This window comes from Bos mutus, chromosome 25, assembly GCF_027580195.1.
Source record: "Bos mutus isolate GX-2022 chromosome 25, NWIPB_WYAK_1.1, whole genome shotgun sequence".
NCBI lineage: Eukaryota > Metazoa > Chordata > Mammalia > Artiodactyla > Bovidae > Bos > Bos mutus.
Window position 1 is genome coordinate 13,696,094 of NC_091641.1, and position 21,549 is coordinate 13,717,642.

General features: G+C 43.3%; 2 protein-coding genes across 6 annotated transcripts in view; one reads left to right on the top strand and one right to left on the bottom strand.

The window, feature by feature from the left end:
• LOC102274921 (S-adenosyl-L-methionine-dependent tRNA 4-demethylwyosine synthase TYW1) overlaps window positions 1-13,886 on the bottom strand; it is a 148,277-nt gene extending 134,391 nt beyond the window's left edge. For 2 of the 5 annotated variants that reach the window (XR_011462561.1, XM_005889876.3), the window contains exons 1-7: window positions 13,712-13,886; window positions 12,761-12,891; window positions 11,848-11,985; window positions 7,918-8,019; window positions 5,819-6,013; window positions 4,530-4,817; window positions 3,336-3,458 (exon numbers count right to left, since the gene is read on the bottom strand). Coding sequence is in view for 4 of the 5 variants with exons in the window: in XM_005889876.3 (XP_005889938.2) it covers window positions 3,336-3,458; window positions 4,530-4,817; window positions 5,819-6,013; window positions 7,918-8,019; window positions 11,848-11,985; window positions 12,761-12,891; window positions 13,712-13,715 (981 nt within the window). In the remaining variant the exon portion in view is untranslated. Of the gene's footprint in view, window positions 1-3,335; window positions 3,459-4,529; window positions 4,818-5,818; window positions 6,014-7,124; window positions 7,260-7,917; window positions 8,020-11,847; window positions 11,986-12,760; window positions 12,892-13,501; window positions 13,521-13,711 lie in introns of those variants that run through there. The other 3 variants (XM_070362110.1, XM_070362111.1, XM_070362112.1) reach the window with 3 other exon arrangements.
• Window positions 13,887-15,488: 1,602 nt separating this feature from the next.
• SBDS (SBDS ribosome maturation factor) lies at window positions 15,489-21,089 on the top strand. Its single transcript, XM_005889877.3, has 5 exons — window positions 15,489-15,817; window positions 16,430-16,559; window positions 17,293-17,493; window positions 18,061-18,225; window positions 19,370-21,089. Exons 1-5 carry the CDS (start codon window positions 15,690-15,692, stop codon window positions 19,496-19,498), a joined length of 753 nt encoding a protein of 250 aa, XP_005889939.2. The 5' UTR covers window positions 15,489-15,689; the 3' UTR covers window positions 19,499-21,089.
• The last annotated feature ends 460 nt before the right edge of the window (window positions 21,090-21,549 follow it).

Below are 21,549 nucleotides of genomic sequence, written 5' to 3' on the forward strand. Positions count from 1 at the left end.
AAGTCTGGCCTGATTCCCATTCCCGCAAAGTAACCTCTAAACCCTTGGAACTTCCTGTGTGAGGGGAGTATCTTTGTTATATGTGGTGGGTTCCTTGGAGACACTGAACAGTTAATGCTAATAGGGTGACTCATGCCAAACTTTGGGGGCACTGTGATGGAGGCTGGGTTCAACCACAGGGGCAATCAATCAGCCAAACCTACATAATGAGAGGCTTCCCTGGTGGCTCAGATGGTAAAGAATCCGCCTGCAATGCAGGAAAGCCGGATTCCATCCCTGGGTCCAAAAGATCCCCTGGAGGAGGGCATAGCAACCCACTCCAGTTTTCCTGCCTGGAGAATCCCATGGACAGAGGAGTCTGGCAGGTTACAATGCATGGGATCACGAGAGTCAGACATGACTTAGCAACTAAACCACCACCACCACATAATGAAGCCCCATAAAAACTCTGGACACCGAAGCTCGGCAAAGCTCCAGTGAGCTTCTCAGGTTGGTGATGCACCAAGCATCTTATCTCACATCTGTGCTGAGAAGTAGCACGTCCTGAGGAGAATGAATGAATGCTTCCCAGAATGCTGTGTCTCTCCTCCTTCAGCTGACTATTCTGCCCTTTCCCAGCCATGAACTGCAATGGTGAGGATGGACACTTTCAGTGAGTCCTGTGAGTCTTTCTAACAAATGACCGAATCTAAGGGTGGTTTTTAGGACCTGCCCCCCACCACCAAAGTTGCAGGTGTTGTCAGAAGTGAAAGCCGTCTCGAGAACTATGCCCTCAGACTTTCTAAGCTGTCTAACTCCAGGGAGACAGAAAGAGACGCTTCACGGGAAAAAAAAAACACGTTGGATTTAACTCAAAATTAAAGAAATGCAAATTATTATTTTTTAAGGTTATGGTTTTTCACCTTTCAGGTGCCAAGATTTAAAAGACTGAGAATATCTGGGGGTTGGCAAGGGTACAGAGAAACAAGCATTCTCATGTCTCTCTTATACTGTGACAAGAAATTAAAGTATTTTCAACTTCTCACAGGGCAATTTGGAAATATCACCAAAATGATAAAATTCTCTTTGATCCAGAAATTTTTACAAATTTAATTTTACAGATTGAGTAAATTTACTCAAGATAAATTTATATCAGCCACGAAAAATATAAGAGGGAGAGGGTTCATTAGAGGGAGTTCCCTGGTGGCCTAATGGTTAGAATTCAGTGCAGTCACTGCTGTGGCCCAGGTTCAAGCCCTGGTTGGGGAACTCCCATAAGCTGCATGGCATGGCCAAAAAAAAGAGCTTCCCCGGTGGCGTAGATGGTAAAGAATCGGGTTGGTGGGGTGAGGGGAGTACCATTCAGGGATTAAAAACATGTTAAAAAAAAAAGTGTTCTTTACAGAAATTAGAAAACACCTAAATGTTAATCAACAAGAGTCAAATAACAACAGGACATAACTGTGGACTGCTACAGAGGCATTAAAATTAATTAGGCAGATTTCACTCACAAGGCTTTGGAAAGAAAGTTGTCACATAAAACAGAAAAAAGCAGTCTGTAGACTTGGAGTACAAAATGATTCCATCTGTATAGCCCGAAACATGAAGTTATACCAAAATGCAGGTGTGTTTGTAAAGGCCATAAAACAAATACCTAGAAGAACAGTGCCAAAGTGTAAATCGTGGTTACCTGTGGGTTTAGAAAGAACAAGGACAGACGGTTGTATTCTTTGAATTTTTTGAACATATGTAAACAGAGTATTGCCCACTCCAGTGTTGTTGCCTGGAGAATCCCAGGGATGGGGGAGCCTGGTGGGCTGCCGTCTCTGGGGTCACACAGAGTCGGACACAACTGAAGCGACTTAGCAGCAGCAGCAGCAGCAAACACAGTATTAAATTAAAGGAAACTCAAAAGAGAGGGTCACATCAAGTTATAAATTTTTAAAGGAAATATCTGAGAACCAGTTTAACAATTTTTTTGGCCACACTGCGTAGCATGCAGGATCTAAGTTCTTCAACCAGGGATCGAACCTGCACCCCTCTGCACTGGAAGCGTGGGGTCTTAACCACTGGACCACCAGGGAAGTCCTCAGTTTAACAACCTTGAGTGCCTCCCTCACGCCAAGGGTATGAAAGGGTAGAGAGTATGGAGATAACGAGAGCACATGCTTGAGGGACTCTTCAGAGGATGTCAGTAAGGTATTTTGAGCTCCATCTGCCTCAAATGAAGAGATGTTTGGGGGTGTCAGGGGATGCATCTCACCTCAAGCCCCAGGAAAGAGGCTTGAGGAGGGTTCCTCAGAGAAGCTACAATGTGCCGCCTGCACTCAGACTGGTGAATCACTCCTGCCCAGGAAATCCAGAAAGCCTGACTGGTGGCTTAGCGAGTAAGCACCGCTGCTGGGGAGCAATCGGTCTGTGCTCCCAGAAGAAGGAACTCAGGAGCACCCCCTTGGGAGGGGGAGAGGGGATGGGCCAGATCTCAGATCCTGACGCACTAGGCAACCAGAGAGGAGAACAGATGAAAGACCTCAAGAGAGGAAACCAGAGGCTCAGAAGGAGCAAGGACCGTCAGAAGCACATCTCTCAGGGCACGCAGCGCCCGGTGCAAGGGCCAGGCTGGGAGACAGCCAGGGACAAGGGCTCCAAAGGCGCATGAACACGCCCCCTGGGAGAAGAGGCAAGTCTAACCTCCGAAGAGGAGAGACAGCACAAAGTCTGGGACTGACGTACAGACACTACTGTGTATAAAACAGGGGGGCTGCCCAGGTCGCGCCAGTGGTAAAGAACCCGGCTGCCCATGCAGCAGACTGAGAGACGTGGGTTTGATCCTGGGTCGGGAAGATCCCCTGAAGGAGGGCACAGCAACCTACTCCAGTATTCCTGCTTGGAGAATCCCATGGACAGAGGAGCCTGGCGGGCTACAGTCCATGGGGTCGCACAGAGTCAGACATGACTGAAGTGACTTAGCACAACAACACGTGTATAAAATAGATGACTAATAAGAACCTACTGTGTAGCACAAAGAACTTTACTCGGTGCTCTGCGGTGACCTAAGTGGGAAGGAACTCCAAAAGGGAGGAGATATATGTATACGTGTAGCCAATTCACTTTGCTGTATGGTAGAGACTGACACAGCAGGGTAGAGCAACAATACTCCAATTTGAAAAAAAAAAAAAAAAGGTTTTCACAAAGCCCATGTTACAACAGCAAAAAAAAGTATAAAACTCACAAAATAGGAGGAAGAGAAATAAAACTGTCCAATTATGAGCTCAAATGGACTATGCACCAAGAGATGATGCTAACTGTCAACCAACTATAGGATCCCAGCTCACCATTTCCCAAAATTATGGTACCTTTTCTTTCTTCACCTGATCCATAATCTTGCCGAGGTCTTCAACATCAATGACAGGATTTGAACTCAGATGGTCCTCAGTATCAGACTCTTCCTCATTGGTGCTCCCAAAGGGCTCTTCATCCTGGAACATTAATTGTAAAAAGTAGCAAAGTGTCTAATAATCCTTCCCAAATTGTGAGTTCACTGGATGGACTTGAGATATTTTAGGCTAGAGGCCAGCCAGTTCCAAGTCAAATCTAAAGAAGCCCATCACTTACACATCATCTATGGTTACTTTAAGAATATGGCAGAACTGATGCTGCAACAGAAACAGTATGGCCCACAAAGCTGGAAATATTTACTAGCTGGCCCTTTACCAAAAATGTTTCCTAACCCTTGATTTAAACAAAGAAGCAACCAGACTTAAGTGAGGAATTAAATGAGGAAAAGGGAGGAATTGAGAATGGCTCTTTGGTTCCTTTTCTTAAGTAACGGAGATGGTGGTGGTGTTTCCTAAGATGAGAAAGACTTGCAGAGAGACCGGAAGAGTAGAGAGGAAGAGTTCCATTTTGAATTTGTCAAAGAGGAGATACCTTAGACATCCAAGGAGAGATTTTAAAGAGACAACTGCATACATGGAATGACAGGAACAAGGGTGGAGAGAAAGACAGGAAGTGAGAATGCAAAGTTGTTCCCAAAAGACACAAGTGACCAGTGGCCCAGAGGTAACAGCAGTGATACAGCCTGACAACACAAGCCTCAAAGGAACTGGGGTGTCCGAAGGAAGAAGAAAGAGAAATGTTTAGAATGTGAGGGATCAAAGGGAGGAATCTGGGATAACTCACAGCCTTCAAGTTTGAATGATTGGAGTCATTAAATAAGAGACAACAGGAGGAGTATGTGGTTAAAGGGTAAAAAGATCATGAGCTCAGCTCTGGACACATTTAACTTCTCCAGGCCTGTTTCCTCACCTGCACACTCGGGTAGAAACCTACTGGACTCCAGCAAGGCAACGACTAGAGAACAGGTTAAGGACAGCACCCAGCCCAACATGGCTTAACCCAAGACCCCGCTCCCTCTAGAACACGCCCCATTTGAGTTTCAGCTCTTCCTTCCAACCGGAAGCCAAGAAAAGCACTTCAGACAGAGGAAAGGTTCAGCATCTCCAAACACAGGAGGAAAACAGGGAGACATGGCTCCATGGGCTCCGTACCTCGGCGTCTCTGTGAGGCAATTCCTCCTGCACGTGGGACCCTGGCTCCGCCACCTCTGAGCCACGCTGGTTAGACTCGCACTTGCCTTTCTTGCAGTTGCCCCCGCAGTGCTTTCTCTCTCCTTTGCGGAGCGCCTGCAGCCGGGAGATGAACTTGGTCTTCCAAGCTGTGAAGTCAGCCTCAACGCTGCCGTGTTTGCTTTTCACCACGTTGCCGTCGCCCTCCCCTCGGGTCATCACCCGATGAGCACCGAGCATCCAGAGCCACTTGTCCACGTTCTTCCCCACCTGCGGGAGAAAGGGACGGGTGAGCGAGAACAGCCCTCCGGATCAGAAGATGCCAGTCTGCGCTGCGACAGCTGGGGCTTCCGCTGGGGGACTGTCCTCGGTGGCTGCTGGGAAGAAGGAATCGCTCCATCAAAAGGGCTTCGGGGTACAGATGCAGAAAACAGACATATGGACACAGTGGGGGAAGGAGAGCGAGGTGAATTGGGAGATTAGCATTAGCATATATGCACTACCGTGTGTAGAACAGATAGTTAGTGGGTAGCTGCTGTACAGCACAGGGACCTCAGCTCGGTGCTCTGTGATGACCGGGAGCGGCAGGATGAAGGCTGGGGGTGAGGTTCAAGAGGGGGGATATATATACACACACACAGCTGATTCACACTGTGGTATGGCAGAAACTAAAACAACACTGTAAAGCAATTATATTCCAATTTAAAAAAATGTTGAACAGGGGGGAAAAAAAGGTGCCCTCCAGCCCCATCCATCCAGGGGTGCAGTTGATATATTCAGATGAGATTCTGCAGAAGTTTTTTTTTTTTTTTTTTAAAGGGCAGACAAACTCTTTTCTTAAACTAGGAGCTAGTACATAAAGAAGAACTTGAAAACGACTCTTCTAAGTAATAGTCAGAATGAAACCACTCGATAGCAAAATCAGTTTCTTCCAAAATGTAGTAAAACCTCTGGGGCCAAAGACCATGAAATAACAAGGTACAAACAGAACCCATCTGGCAAGACTCATGACTTCACAGCCAGAAATGTGTTTTATTACAGTATGAAGCACTTCCGCCGAGGCACAGGAGTTATCAAGAGGCACAGTGAAGAGTTCAAAAACTTAACAGGCTTCCTCAGTGGCAAGGCAGTAAACAAAATATTTATGTATCTGAATTTTACCTTTGGCCTAATTCCTTTGAAAATATGGGGGTGGGGGCGGGGGGGCAGCGCGGTGGTGGCAGGTGGAGAACACACATCTTAAAAAGATGACCGAATGAAAATATACCTACCGTGTTGAAGTGGCTCAAGTACACAGAATTTCCCAGGCCAAACACCGCGTATCTCATCCCCTTCAGGTACGTTTTGCCAAATCGAAAGTCGTTGGCTGCTTCCTCTAGCCACTTGCAGAACCACGCGGCGCTCTCAGGCGGTTGACCATCAGTGTAGGTGGCAACCAGGAAGGCACACACATTCTTACTAGTAACCTAACCAAGAAAAGTCATTATTTCAGAAGAGTGGCCAAGACATAAGTTATCTCAATCAAGAAAATCCTTTCTGAAATGCTGACATTCACAACACAGTGGCCTCTAAGGGTGCTTTTAGAAATGTTACTTATTTTCAGAAAAGAAAGAAAACACAGCCAGGGGAGAAAACCCAGCCCTCTGTTCCTGCCAACAGACCTCCTGGTGCCCTTCACCATATACTCCATCCCATTTCCCAGCTTAGAAACTAATATCATATTAGAAACTAATGCCAAATCAGTCAGGAAGAAATATAGAAGAAATAGCTCTAAAAATTCCCTGAAAAATTAAAACAATAAAACATTAAATGTAAAGTGACTTAACACTTGGCATCAACATCTCCATGGGAAACAAAAAACCACATCAACAGTCCTATTAGCCACAGAATTTCATCTGCTTGAGTATGTCTTCATAGATCCAAGCCAGGAACTACGTTATAAGTTGTTGCTGTTGTTCAGTCACTAAGTCATGTCTGACTCGGAGACCCATGGACTACAGGCTTCCCTGTTCTTCACTATCTTCTGGAGTTTGCTCAAACTCATGTCCATTGAGTCAGTGATGCCACCCTACGATCTTATCCTCTGTCACCCCCACGTAACCCTTTACGATAATTAAGTACCCAAGCTTGTTAATAATTTTTTAAATTTATTTGGCCACGCTGGGTCTTAGTTGTAGCACACAGGATCTTGAGCTGTGGCTCACAGACTCTCCAGCTGTGGTGCTTGGGCCCCAGAGCACATGGACGCAGTAGTTGTGGCACGTGGGCTCAGTTCCCAGCACGTGGGATCTTAGTTCCCCACCAGGTATTGAATCCACGTCCCCTGCATTGCAAGGTGGATTCTTAACTACTAGGCCACCAAGGAAGTCCTGCTAATAATTTTTTAACAAATAATTTCAAGCAGATTCAAGCTCACTCATTTGCATTCCAATGTGTTCTTGGGGAAAAAGAAAATGGACGTGTACGGCTAAAAGTTTCTCCACTAAGAAAGGACTGGCAAGCTATAGCCCACAGGCCCAATCCTGCTTGCTGCCTGCTTTTGTAAATAAAATTTCACTCGAACACTGTTACACTCACTCGTTTGAATATTGTCTCTGGCTGCTTTGTCTCAAAGGCAGAACTCCATAGCTGGCTGGCCCACAAAGCTCAACATATTTCCAAGTGGCCCTTTACAGAAAAGGTTTGTGGACGCCTCTTTCAAGCGCTTCTCCAGCTTGAGCTGCTCCAGAACCACCTGGGGTACTTGTTCAAACATAGCCCCACCACGTCCAGATTCTGCTTCAATGAGGTTGGGCCAGGACCTGGGACTCTGCAATCCTGATAAGTCCCCAGGAGAGGCTGATACTGCCAGTTCAAGGACCACACCCAGATAACCTCTGCTGTGGGCCAACCTCCCTACCTGGGCGAGGCTGAGGGAGGGGGCGGGACATTCCTTAGGTGAAGAAATTAAGCTCTCACAGCTATGATGTAATGCCTGGAGGTCCTGCAGGCAGTAAGAGATTTCTCTAACTCCAAAACCCACACTACTTCTGTTACCCAAGTGGCCCCCGACCTTTCAGTAGGCTGACAGTAGGTTCACATACCCGGCACCCGGCCGTGAGTGACAAACCTCCTTGATTATGAGATTGGAAGCAGGAGGGAACTTCATACCAAGCTTTCAGTCTAACACCCCAGAGGGACCAGCCCCAACCACTCCAGAGTCAGCACTCACCGCCTACTCGGCACCTCTCACTGATCCTGAAAACTCAACCAGTGGAAATCCCTTAGCGTGAAAATTAAATTTTATCTGAAGAGTCTATTTATCCCAGAACACAGGAGGTCAATTAAAATTGAAAGTTGTGACCAAAGGAAAAATAAGACAATTACCAACCTCTTCTATGAGACGGTCATCTGGGTCATAGTCCTTCAGATTAATCATTGCCACAGGCAGATTGAGGGAGCTAAGTGCTTCAGCCAGAATTGTCGCAAATCCCTAATAGGAGGGGAAAAAAATCAAATACAGTCTCCAATAAACTAAATAAGCGAAAGGTACAGTCTTCATTTACTCCTGTTGGCCAGGGAAGGAGACATTTATCAGGAAAAACTTTCCCACTTGACTGACAGTTATCACCATAAACACAAATACTATTCTCACTTCTACTGTTTTCTCGAGCACCTTTACAGAGATCAATCATTCAGCTGTGCTGTTCTCGCTCTACAAGTACACAGAAGGGATTCGATCTCAACTGGCTTTCTGACATTCAGGCTGATTTGCCCTTCTACAATAAACATATAGACGGAGAAGAAATACTAAAGAGGGGATAGAATGGGAAATGTGACAACTGTGAACACAATTCTGGAAGAGAGAAGCCAAACAGAAGTAGATTGACAGGCAGAAGAAAGCCTCAGGAGAAACAGAAAACCGGAGGGACTCTGGGATCTGTCAGTCACTATGACAAAAATAGGAGGGAGCCATGGGCCACAATAGAACCAGTCAGCAGAGAACCTATATACGAGACCAGTGAATCCAGAGCTGCTGTGTGTGTTCACCTTTTACCTCCAGGCAGACTCCGGCAAGCTCTTCTCCAAACAAAATGAACCGATGCTTGGAGAAGGCTACAACTTCTAGCCAGATGTTGGCACCCCAGGAAAAACCTCCTCCTCTTTTTGACTTGGTAGCCTAACACTTGGCTCACCACCTGCCGGGACTAAAGCTAAGCCTGCTCTAAGGCATCAGTAGACTAAGGCCTGCAGGCAAAACCCAGCCCTCTGTTTTTACAAGTGAAGGTTACTGGAATACCTGTTGCTCAGATGGTAAAGAATCTGCCTGCAATGTGGGAGACCCGGGTTCAATCCCTGAGTCGGGAAGATATCCTGGCGAAGGGAATGGCAGCCCACTCCAGTATTCTTCCCTGGAGAATCCCATGGACAGAGGAGCCTGGCAGGCTGCAGTCCATGGGATCTCAAAGAGTTGGACACGACTGAGTGATGGACACTACTGCAATACACTCATGCTCATTTATTTACAAATTATCTATGGCCTCTTCCACAAGGCATCAGCAGAGCTGAACAGCTTCAGCAAAGACCACACAGTCTATAAAACCTGAAAATCTAAAAAATTACATACCAAATAAAATATCTAGCCCTTTACAGAAAAACTCTGATAAACAGAACTGAGAGCTCTAGATAACATGATCCCTTGAGAGGGAAGTGAGTGCAGATAAAGACACAGTCTGAAGAACTGTACCCTGAGATGCTCCTATCTTTGGAGGGCAAGAAGATGGGTAGAAACCCACCAATGATAGTGAGGAAGGTGAGCCTCGGCATAGGAGGAGGGGAACCTAGAGACAAGTGTCCCAAAGTTCAATAAAGAAAGTATGTCAACAAGGAAGGCGTTGTCGTGCAGCTAACACGTCAAGGAAGATGAAGACTGAGGATGAATTAGCCACGTGCGAGTCACGCGAGCCTACCTGAAATGGGTCAAGAAAAACAGAACAAAGACCAGAGACGGCAAGCACAGACAACACTTTCAAGGAATGATACTACACACAAAAAAACATTGAGGTGGTAGTTAGAGGGGGATGTGGGGCCAATAGGCAATAGGTCACACAGCGTACCCTGAGCCACCGTGCACAGAGCATCCAGCAGGAATTTACAACCGGAGAAAACAAATCTATTTGGAGTTGAGAAAAGCCACATCAGTTACCCCATCATTTCACCCCCAATATGAACAGAAAACCACGGACCACCAAGACCATGATGAGAACAAGCAGCAGGAAAGAGAAATATCAGCAGCAGAAACTCTGAAGGAGTGGCTAAATCATGGGACCGACAAAGGAACTCACTGAAATGCATTTTTAAATTATGAAACAGATGCTATAAAAATTGCACAGGATGGAATTTTTACAATTAAAAACACTATAACCTAACTAAGACATTAAAAAAAAAAGGTTTGGGGGACTTCTCTGGTGGTCCAGTGGCTAAGACTCCACACTCCCAATGCAGGGAACCTGGATTTAATCTCTAGTCAGAGAACTAAACCCCACATACCCAAATGAAGATCCTACATACCTCATCTAAGACCCAGCTCAGCCAAATAAATAAATAAATAAATTTTTTAAAGGTTTGGAGTTGAAATTTAAGAAAAAGTATGAGAGAAAGGACTCGAAATGTAGCATGTATGCATGCTAAGTCGCTTCAGTCCTGTCCAACTCTCTGCAACCCTATGGACTGTAGCCTGCCAGGCTCTTCTGTCCATGGGATTCTCCAGGATAGAATACTGGAGTGGGTTGCCATGCTCTCCTCCAGGGGATCTTCCCAACCCAGGGATCGAACCCGCGACTCTTACATCTCCTGCATTGGGAGGCGGGTTCTTTACCACTGTGACTCCCTTGAAACACAGACCATCCAAAAGGTCCAACATCCAACAGAGTCCCAGAAATAAAGAACAGAGAAAACAGAAGGGAAAAAAAAGTTGACCCAAGAAATATTAGCAGAATTAATTCACACAAAATTTCCAAAACAAAACAGCACAAGTATCCAATACAGTGTCTGAAAAAGACCCACCCTAGACCCTGTCTCATACAAGCTCCAAACATCAAGGACAAACAAATGATTCTAAAAGCTTCCAGGAACAACAACCAAAAAAAAAAAAAATTCATCTATGAAGGGATGCGGCAACCAGCCTCCTCTTCAGCAACACTGAAGTGATACTGTCAAAGTTGGAAGGAAAAACTTTTGACCTAGTCATCTATACTCAGCCAAATATGAATCAACCAACTTCAAAGCCAAACAGACAAATTCAGATGGCACACCTTTAAAGGAGGTGTGCCACTGAATTCATATCATCTATGAGGGCAACAACATTAGGGCGCTGAGATCTGAGGAACTGACTGATAAAAGGAGTCAATAACTTTTATCTAATTGGAATAAATCTAGAAACGTGGCCCAGCGGGTTCAAGAAATAACCCTCAGAGGAACTAAAAACATAAATAGTTAAAATAGATTCTCCAAAGTGTACTTTCATTATGAACCCTCTGTGTGCATGGATTTGTTACTATCTGCAAGTATTAACTGGATCTTTTTTTAAAAAATGTAAAAGCATGCATAAAAGAGGCTAGAAATGAGATTTTTTTATGAAAAACAAAAAAAGGACTCTGTGTTGGCAGCCCAGATGCCTTTCTTACATTTCTTCCTGTTTCATGCTCTGTTGCTGAATTGAACTGAGTTGAACTGAATTATAAGTGACCTTCAATTAGGATACACAGCAGGAACTACTGAAAACCTTTTAAAAAGAGTAGTATTCTACAAAACATACACAAGAGGGCAGTAAAACTCTCTATAATACTCTACCAAAATAGCGACTTGAAATTTTCAATTTATTTTCATGTTAGTCTTAGATTCTTTTCCTAGAAAGCAATAAATAGCTGTGACTTTCATAACAAAAAAAAACAGGCAGCATTCAGATACAACTAAAGCATCTTTCAGCTCTATATCTGCATTTTGTATCTATACAGTATTCAACATATATCATTAATACTTTTAACACTGTTAGAAATCAAAATAGATTTTAATTAAATAGATGTGTGAAGTTGTGAACATAAGGACCCATACTGGACACTACTGCTGCCATTTCTCACTAGTCTCTACTTCTATAGCCAATAATGGACTTGGAACTCCAAGTCTCCATTCTGCTGAGCAGAAGCAAGTTTTAGAACAAAGACCCTGCAAGACAGTGGCCACCAGACATTAAAGAACACTTTTCAGAGATTATCTTAAAAGATCAGGAGACCCAAGGAAAAGTGTCATATAAAGTTCTCACCTTTGCTGTGCCAGTCTGAGAACCATAAAATATCTTCACTCCAGACACAAAGACTTCCTTCTTTGGATGAGAGATATAGCCATTCGTCATCAAATTCTGAGATGCTTTTGGAGTGGTTTTCTCTGGTGAGTTCTTGTTCTTGAAATAAACACAATATCCATCAAGTTTCAATCTTCTCCCAACTTCATTAGGGATGAACATTAGCTCAGATACTGACCCATTTTATTATTCTCTTAATCTTTCGATTGTACTCCTCAAATATTGACTCCTTGATATAATTAGGTTCTTTAAAACCAGGGACCACATTTCTTAAGACTATAATGATTCCCATTCCCTCCAGGATAAAACTATACATACTTTCACGTTTAATGTGTTTTAGTGGAGTGACAGTACAAATTTATTTTCTGATTCTAATTAGTGGAAATAAAAGAGACTACTATCCCTTAAAGGTGCTGAGCAGATTTTCAGTATTTGTAAAATTTAATTTTTCATTACAAAATCCTCCTGTATCTTAAGAATGTGATGTCCACAGTCCAGCAAAGAAAAGCTAAATAACTTAATCTATAAAAATTGACAAGAGGGACTTCCCTGGTGGGCCAGTGGCTAGGACTCTGCGCTCCCAATGCAGGGGGCCCCTGTTCAATCCTTGGTCAGGGAACTAGATCCCACATGCCACAACTAAGACCCAGTGCAGCCAAATAAATAAATAACGCTTTTTTTAAATTAACAAGAAAAAAATGGGGGCATGATAAAAGTATGTCTAGAGACCAAATATGAAAGTAATCAAAAGTTCTTTTTAGAATTTCCATATTTTTCTGGAAGCCTTAGAAAATCTGCACTCTGAAGTCCCTATAAAATCTGATGCCAAATACTCTCCAGTGGAAAAAACAACAACAGCAGCAGCTCCACTCACCTGCTTCCTGATGACAATCTGGAAACAAATCCAAAGGCTAAAACCAAAGGCAAAGCCCAAGTATATGTAAAACCTGTTTATCCATAATGATATTAAAGGTGAGGAGAAGTCCCAGGTATCCAAAGCAGGATCTAAATTTAAAATGATCCATATAAACAATTTTATTTATAAAGTTACACATACAATGATGCCCATCCTTATAAGCATTATAAAAGAAAAGCCAATCTTCATATTCAAAAACCCTGCTCAGAAATCTGTAAAATACAACGCTAATAAAACAACACATACACATTATGTGATAACATGACATAATTATCATAATGATAAAATGCTAATTCAAAAAATAAAAAAATTTATTTTCATTTAGATATAGCATTTGGAAGGAAAGGAATATAAAGTCAAAACATTGTACTTGGAATTACGAGTTAACTTTTCTTTTTGTTAGCTGCTCCATCAGAAAAGCTTAAAATAATACTAGAAGTATTCCTCTTTTTTTTTTTTTTTAATTTTATTCTTAGAGACCCAAAGCTTACTCGCAAAGGATTCTCAAATGACTGACCTCAAGCCCCACAGTTTTTAAGGGAGATCTGGGTGGACCTGGCCTCAAAAGCTGAGTCTGCGGGCAATTTCAAAGACGAAGTCTAAAATTTGGGGCTTACAGGTGCCACTCCGCCCAGGAAAGGACCAAAAGTCCTCAACACACGTGGGTAATGGGGAAAGGCAGTTTTCTCTGTGTTTTACCTGAGGGCAGAAGCGCAATTCTAAATTAATCTCCTAGCCTCAGAAGGCAAAAGCCAGGTCACAAGCAGGGATCTGTCCTCCCAAGCGCCCAGTGGCACCGATCCTGGCCGGAAAAGGGCAACACATTCTAGAGGAAGGGGCCCGAGGGTCTCAGAAAAATGATTTCCTCCCTTCCTGGCCCCACGAAACTTGCCCGTCTGGGGCCCTTACCCATTCTCCTCAGAGCCTGAGCCCTTCGGCCCGACAAGAGACCAGGTCTGCGGACCTAAGAAACTTAGGGTCCGGTGTGAATACTGGGAGGCCGCCAGAACTACCTCGCAGCACTAGCTGTATGCCCGGAGCCAGAGGAGCTGAGGACAGCCATGCCAGTTGCAGATCGTCCCGATTGGCTCAGAGGGGGAAGGGGCGGGCCGAGGGGGAAGCTCCGCCCAGAGTTCGGTGGGAGAAAGCCAGAGCCCTCCGGGCCCTGCTCCGATTGGCTCAGATGATAAAGGGGCGGGCCCAAAGGAAAGTACCGCCCAGAGCTCAGGGCAAGTCAGCGGGAGGGCTGCCAGCCCCAAACAAATGACACTGAGGAGGAAGGCCTCAGTTCAGTTCAGTCGCTCAGTCGTGTCCAACTCTTCGCGACCCCATGAATCGCAGCACGCCACGCCTCCCTGTCCATCACCAACTCCCGGAGTTTACCTAAACTCATGTCCATCGAGTCGGTGACGCCATCCAGCCATCTCATCCTCTGTCATCCCCTTCTCCTGCCCCCAATCCCTCCCAGCATCAGGGTCTTTTCCAATGAGTCAACTCTTCGCATGAGGTGGCCAAAGTATTGGAGTTTCAGCTTCAGCATCAGTCCTTCCAAAGAACACCCAGGACTGATTCTCCTTGAGGAAGGCCTGGGTGCAGACAAAGCAGGGTTGGAAACAAGAGTTGTTGTTCAGTCGCTCAGTCACGACCTGCTCTTTGCGACCCCATGAACTGCAGCATGCCAGGCTTCCTTCCCTTCGCTAGCTCCCCGAGTTTGCTCAAACTCATCTCCATTGAATCGACGATGCCATCCAACCATCTCATCCTCTGTCTTCCCCCTTCTCTTCCTGCCCTCAATCTTTCCCAGCATCAGGGTCTTTTCCAGTGAGTCTGCTGTTTGCATCAGGTGGCCAAAGTACTGGAGCTTCAGCATCAGTACTTCCAACTGATACATTATGTCCAACTGATATATATAGTCCTTCCAACTGATATATACCAATATTCAGGGTTGATTTCCTTTAGGATCGACTAGTTGGATCTCCTTGCTATACAAGGGACTCAAGAGTCTTCTCCAGCACCACAGTTCAAAAGCATCAGTTCTTTGGCACTCAGCCTTCTTTAAGCTCCAACTCTCAGATCCGTACATGACTACTGGAAAAACAGGAGTAGTTTGGGGTGGAGGGAAGGTTGGAGGGGCGAGAGAAGAGGTCTGCGTTAAGAGACTAAGGGCATCATCAACCGAATGCAACGTGTGAGCCCGTTTGAATCCCAATTGAAACACACCGACTGTAAAAAGTCATTATTTATTTAGGGGAAAATTAATAATGGACTGGCTAGGAGATGCTATTAAGGGATTATAGTTAATCTTGTTGCATGTATCTGTTGGAAATTTAGCTAACCTTATGACGAGTTCCCTTAATATACTCCAACAAAAAAAAATGAGGGAGAATGAAACAAGAATGGCAAAATGTTGGTAAGTGTTGAAGCGGGGTGATGGGTACATGGCAGTTCATTACACTTTTTTCTAAATGTTTTTGGTGTTAAACTTTTTCCATCATGAAAGGCTAAGATGGACCCTGAAATCGGCGGAACTGTAAGGCGTCAGGCACTAAGTTTCCACCCGGTCACCAAACTTCGGCTCCACAACCAATCGGAGTTCTTGCGTCAAGAAAGAGCGCCTCTCTTTCCCGGCGCAGAACAATGTCGTAAAAGTCAAAATCCACAGACGTTATTGGTCCCTCTTCCTCCCCGGGTTTCCGCAACACCTGACGCCTGCGCAATAAGTTGGGTGGCTGTATTGTGGCGGCCGGGTTAGTTACGGCGCCGCGCAGTGTGCGGGCGTTACTGTGCCGCGCGCCGCCGGGTGGTTACATCTAGGTGCGGGTGGCCCTGTGGCCAGCGGCGCGGGCCTGCCTTGGTTCGCCGGCCCCAAGATCTGTGAGCTGCCAAGATGTCGATCTTCACCCCCACAAACCAGATCCGCCTGACCAATGTGGCCGTGGTACGGATGAAGCGAGCCGGGAAGCGCTTCGAAATCGCCTGCTACAAAAACAAGGTCGTGGGCTGGCGGAGCGGCGTGTGAGTGATCCTCTCCCTCTGGGCCTTGGCCGAAGCGGGTAGCCTCGGAGGCGGCCTCTGGTCGTCTAATGAACCGGCCAAACTGGGGTCTTGTCAGCGAAGGAGAATAGGAAACTTACTTCTGCTGCCTGGGCTTCGCGTCTAAACCAAACATTCCCTTTTATCATTGGTAGTTTTGGTTTCGGGTTTGGTTTTACTTTGCTTTGTTGGTGTCATAAAAGCTACAGCCAAGAAACCTCCATAATCGGGGTCCTTTTCTGAAAATAATGATCAAGGCAAAGGGCGTAGTCTTCCAGGTACTTCTGTAGTTAGTGCGTCTGTCATAGTTCTCTGCCCAGTAGTTTGACTTCACTGCTGCCATCTAGGGATCGGAATTCCTTGGCACCAGCCGGACCCCACCCCTCAGTGATTCACCCATATTCCCACGACGTTTTTCCCCTATAAATGAAAGCGAATCCAAACAGAGTTCTGGTTTTTGAAAATGTCACCGAGAGTCATTTAGGAGTATTTGTTGTTTCTTACATTATCATTGCCCATCTTGTCTTTTAAGTGTGAATGAATGTCCAAGTTTCAAGAGTACTCACGTAGGACTTTCTCTTCTATCCTCACAAGGGAAAAAGACCTTGATGAAGTGCTACAGACCCACTCAGTGTTTGTAAATGTCTCCAAAGGTCAGGTTGCAAAGAAGGAAGATCTCATCAGTGCATTTGGAACAGATGACCAGACTGAAATCTGTAAGCAGGTGAGTTCTCAGGGCCGCAGCGTCACTGACCCTGATATCCATCACTGACCCTGATATCCATTAGCGTTAGGTATTGTATTACAGGTATGTTAAGCTTTAATAATGTACTGTTTGGTTTTTTTTGGAGCGAACATTTACTTTGCAATAATTTGATCTGTACAACATCACTTTTAATAATTCAGGACATGGATTCTTTTTATATTTATTTATTTGGCTGTGTTGGGTCTTAATTGCATCACAGGCTTAGTTGCTCAGTGGCATGGGAGATCTTTGTTCCCCCATCAGGGAACGAGCCTGCATCCCCTGTATTGCAAGGTGGACTCTTAACCTTGGAAGTTGGACCACCATGGAAGTCCCAGGACATGGATATTTTTTGCAAAAGCCTCCAGAAATCAGATTATCTGCTAAACTGCCTATTTTTTGTCCACTTATATATTTCTTTAGTGTAATAAACCTGAAAAGAGAACTTTTTTCATTTTCAAGTGTTTCATCATTTCCACCCTCTGCTAAGATTGCCTTTACCCCTTCCCCCATCTAAATAAGTAAGATTTCAAAACAAGGTAATCCAGTGCCTCCTTTAGGCAGAGCTCAAATTATTACCAAATATCATAGCTGAAGAGGATGAAATTTAATTTTATTCCCTAGTATTTCATTCCTGTGGTTAGTTAACAAATAGTGTGGAACAAAGACATTGCTTTCTTAAACTTGTTTTTTTCTTATTTTTTTTTTTAAGATTTTGACTAAAGGAGAGGTTCAAGTGTCAGACAAAGAACGGCACACACAGCTGGAGCAGATGTTCAGGGACATTGCAACTATTGTGGCCGACAAATGTGTGAACCCTGAAACAAAGAGACCATACACCGTTATCCTTATTGAGAGAGCCATGAAGGACATCCACTATTCAGTCAAACCCAACAAGAGCACGAAACAGCAGGTGAGTTGTTTTATATATATATATACACACACACACGTATATATAATAATTTTGTTTCTTTTTGGCTGTGCTGGGTCTTTGTTGCTGCACACGCTTTCCTCTAGTTTCAGTGCGTGGGCTTCTCATTGCAGTGGCTTCTCTTGTTTCAGAGCATGGGCTCTAGAGCACAGGCTCAGTTGCTCTGCGGCATGGAATCTTCCCAGATCAGGGATCAAACCCATGTCTCCTGCATTTGAATTCTTTACCACTGGGCCATCAGGGAAGCCCAAGACTTCTCTATATATTTTGGCTACTAGTACCCAATAAAAAGCATGTTTTGCCCATATTTTCTCATATTCTATGGGTTGCCTTTTCACTTTCTTGACAGTTTTTTAAATCACAAAAGTTTTAGTCTTAAAGTTCAGTTTATCTATTTTTTTCCCTATAGTTGCTAATGTTCTTCATGTCATCTAAAAAACCATTGCCCGGTCCAGCTAGAAGGAAACTGCTTCATTTTGAATACCTTCCTCAGTAATGCATCAGAAGAGACAAAGAAATTGCAAACATTTTTTCATTTTGTCTTGATAGGCTTTGGAAGTGATAAAGCAGTTAAAAGAGAAAATGAAGATAGAACGTGCTCACATGAGACTTCGGTTCATCCTTCCAGTAAATGAAGGGAAGAAGCTGAAAGAAAAACTCAAGCCACTGATCAAGGTTATCGAAAGTGAAGACTACGGTCAACAGTTAGAAATTGTAAGATTAGCGTACTCTTGTTTCTTTGCTTCCTCATGACCAAAATAGTTTCTTCTGTAGTCATAAATGTGGCCCAGACACTTAGAAAGTGTGAATAGTAAGACATTTCCAGAAACATCTTAACCTAGAATTAGGTAAAAAGGTCAAGATCTCCGTAGAACAAGATTGTAGTTAAGAACACTTAAGATTTCTTTGTGTTTGTTTTTTAGTTAAATGATTCCCAGTAAGGAGATATGGGTCATGCTCGTTTTTGATGAGAGAGTATATTTTACAGTGAATCTTCTTTCAGTCTCATTTGCCACAGAATGTTTTTAAAAAGCAGCGAGCAAAAACATCACATCTCTGGGTCCTCACCCCACAGCTTCAGATAACATGTAAATTCAGCTGTCTGTAAACCCACATCTTAGAGCTTTACAGCTTCCTGACAAATAAATGAGCTCTAGAGCAGGATCTAATGCCTGATGATCTGATGTAATAGAAATAGAGTGTGCAATGAATGCAATGTGCCTGAATCATCCTGAAACCTCCCCGCCCCCATCCGTGGAAAAATTATCTTCCACAAATTTGGTGCCAGAAAGGCTGGGGACTGTTGTTCTAGAGGATTGTTTGAACTTCTTACTGTAGATGTGAAACAACAAAACTCTCCAAAGTTCTAAAATCTTTGCAAAACTTTGCACATGGTTTCTAAACAGGCCTTCCTCCCCCTTACTTTTTTTCCCTTCAAATGTGGCTCCAGAGAGATGATTTCATTGAACTATAAATTTCAGTGCTAAATTTAATATGCAGAGGACCACAGCCTTCTAATCTAACCACTTCATTTTACAGCTGAGGAATCTGGAAACATCCTCAGTAGAGAAATCAGGGCTTCATCACAGGGACCTGAGTGCTTACTGAAGGGCAGAGTCTAGACTAGAAGCTAGCCCCGATCCTGTGCAGTCAGAGAGAGACCCAGAAAGTGTGGCATATTCATCTCAGAGCAAGTTACAGCTTCGTCACTTATAGCTGATTCACTGTGTTGTACAACAGAAACTAATACAACATTGTACAGCAACTATCCTCCAATTAAAAAAAATTTCTTTTTTTTTATGAAAGAAAAGTTAAAGCTGTGTCCTCGTGTGGTCAGCAGCCGTTTTCAATGTTTCAGGTGTGTCTCATTGACCCCGGCTGCTTCAGAGAAGTCGATGAGCTCATAAAAAAGGAGACAAAAGGCAAGGGCTCCTTGGAAGTACTCAGCTTGAAAGACGTGGAAGAAGGAGACGAGAAGTTCGAGTGACCGTCACCTATCTCTTCAGCTATCAAACACTAAAGCGTTTTCATTTCCCACAGTCCTGTTTTCTTTGTGTGATCAGCCAAATACTTGTTCAGATGAGTGAGTTGCTGTTTTGCATCTTTGTGGCAAACATGTACACGAAAAGACGTTCCTCAGTAAGTATGATGATGTGGAATTCATTTAGTTTTAATTATAAGATGGGGTTTTAGGCAAAAGTGAAAATCCAAGATATCGAAGTTCAGAGAAGCATTCAGTTGTTGCCTCATGCCCTTTGTAGCTTTCCCAGGTGAAAGTTATTGAGATAACTCTTTCGGATAAAAAGTTAAATTTTGTACGTTGTAAGAAATTAATGTTAGGAGGGTATATCTGTATGACAGAAAAGGAGGATTTGCCAAAAAAGAAAACATAGAATGTCTTATTTCTACTTAATGAAACGTGTGTATGGGGGTAACTATATCACGACATAATATAAAACTTGGATGATGACTTCCTGATTTTCTGAAAAATAGATATATGATGACTGCAGGACTTTAATATTCATCAAACATGCTGCCATAACTTAGATTATTCTTGGTAAAATATAAAGTCATTTATTTCTAATTCTTAAAGTTTATATTATATATTATTAGAGCTGAAATCTTATGTAATCAATAAACCACTTTTTATTTTTGTTAAGCTATGGCTTGTATTTCTAGACAGCTTCCTAACTCATTTTCTTTTCTCTGCCTTTTGTCTGGTAGGATGGGCGAGTATGGGCAAGTTCTTAGCAGGATTAAACTTGTTTGTTTGGGGAATGGGGGTTGTTCAAGGCAGGCCTGTTCTGTTAAATACCTGGTAAATCTTAGTGAAAATAATTTGGGATGTAATTGAATTTGAGTATTAGTATTTGAGCACTTAAATAGACAATGTAAAAGTTGTTTAAAATCTGCTTATCCTCAAAAGAGATAGTCTAGAACACAAAGTAGGGTTTCACTCAAAATAAACATACAGATCAGATGTATTTTATGGACGGAAGTATTTTTAAGTGAAAAAGATTTCTTGACCTAAACAGGTCTTGATTGGTTTTATAAGCACACAGAATCCACTGCTAATACAATCTCTCAGAAGTGCCCCCATTTTACAAAAACTTCAATTGAAATGACGAACTCTAAAGTTTTTTCTCATAACGTTAGAAGAAGTATTTTTGTTGTTGAATAACATGGGACACACACTTTAATGCTGAAATTGAAATATTGTTTTGATACAGTCTTCAAGACCCCCCTCACTGATTCCGTTTTACTTACATAATTTGTTTTTTATGACGATAATCGAAACTTGAAATCCTGGGAAGAAATTTGAGCCAATGAGGTTTACATTTTTTATTTCTAGCTTAAACAGATAAAGCAGTATTTCAGATCAGAAGTCATAATTGCTAAAAATGTTCAACAGCTGCATATCAAAGCAAGAAAGATAAATGTTACTACAACACTGCCTTAAGTTTTTCCCATTCTCCTACTTATTTCTTCTAAAAATCTGGAACTTTAAGAAATGTCAAATGTAGACCAACCTGAGTCATGTTTCTGAACCTATGACAAATAAAAAAATGTTTACCTTATATTAATTTCATTATTCAAAAATAATTTAAAAGTTTGGTTTGTAATCATTTTTCCAGTACTACTGCTATAATGCGTTACCTTAAGGATTATTGGTTTATTTTGTCTTTTCGATGTAAGCTTTACGGTGTACATTTGGTCAGGATGACATTCAGAATTCAGCCTCTTCTATTTTCAGAGCTTTTTTCCTTCTATTATTATTTTTCTAACGTTTATTTATTTGGCTGCACCAGGTCTCCATGGCATGCAGGATCTTTTGCTGCGGCAGAAGATACTAACATTTAGTTGCGGCCTGTGGGCTCTAGTTCCCTGACCAGGGATTGAACCTGGGCACCGTGCATTGGGAGCATAGAGTCTTAGTCACTGGGCCACCAGGGAAGTCCCAGAGCTTTTTTCTTTGAAGCTTCCCTTATTCCCATACACAATTATTTGCTCCAGCCTGTGTAACCTCATATATTTTGA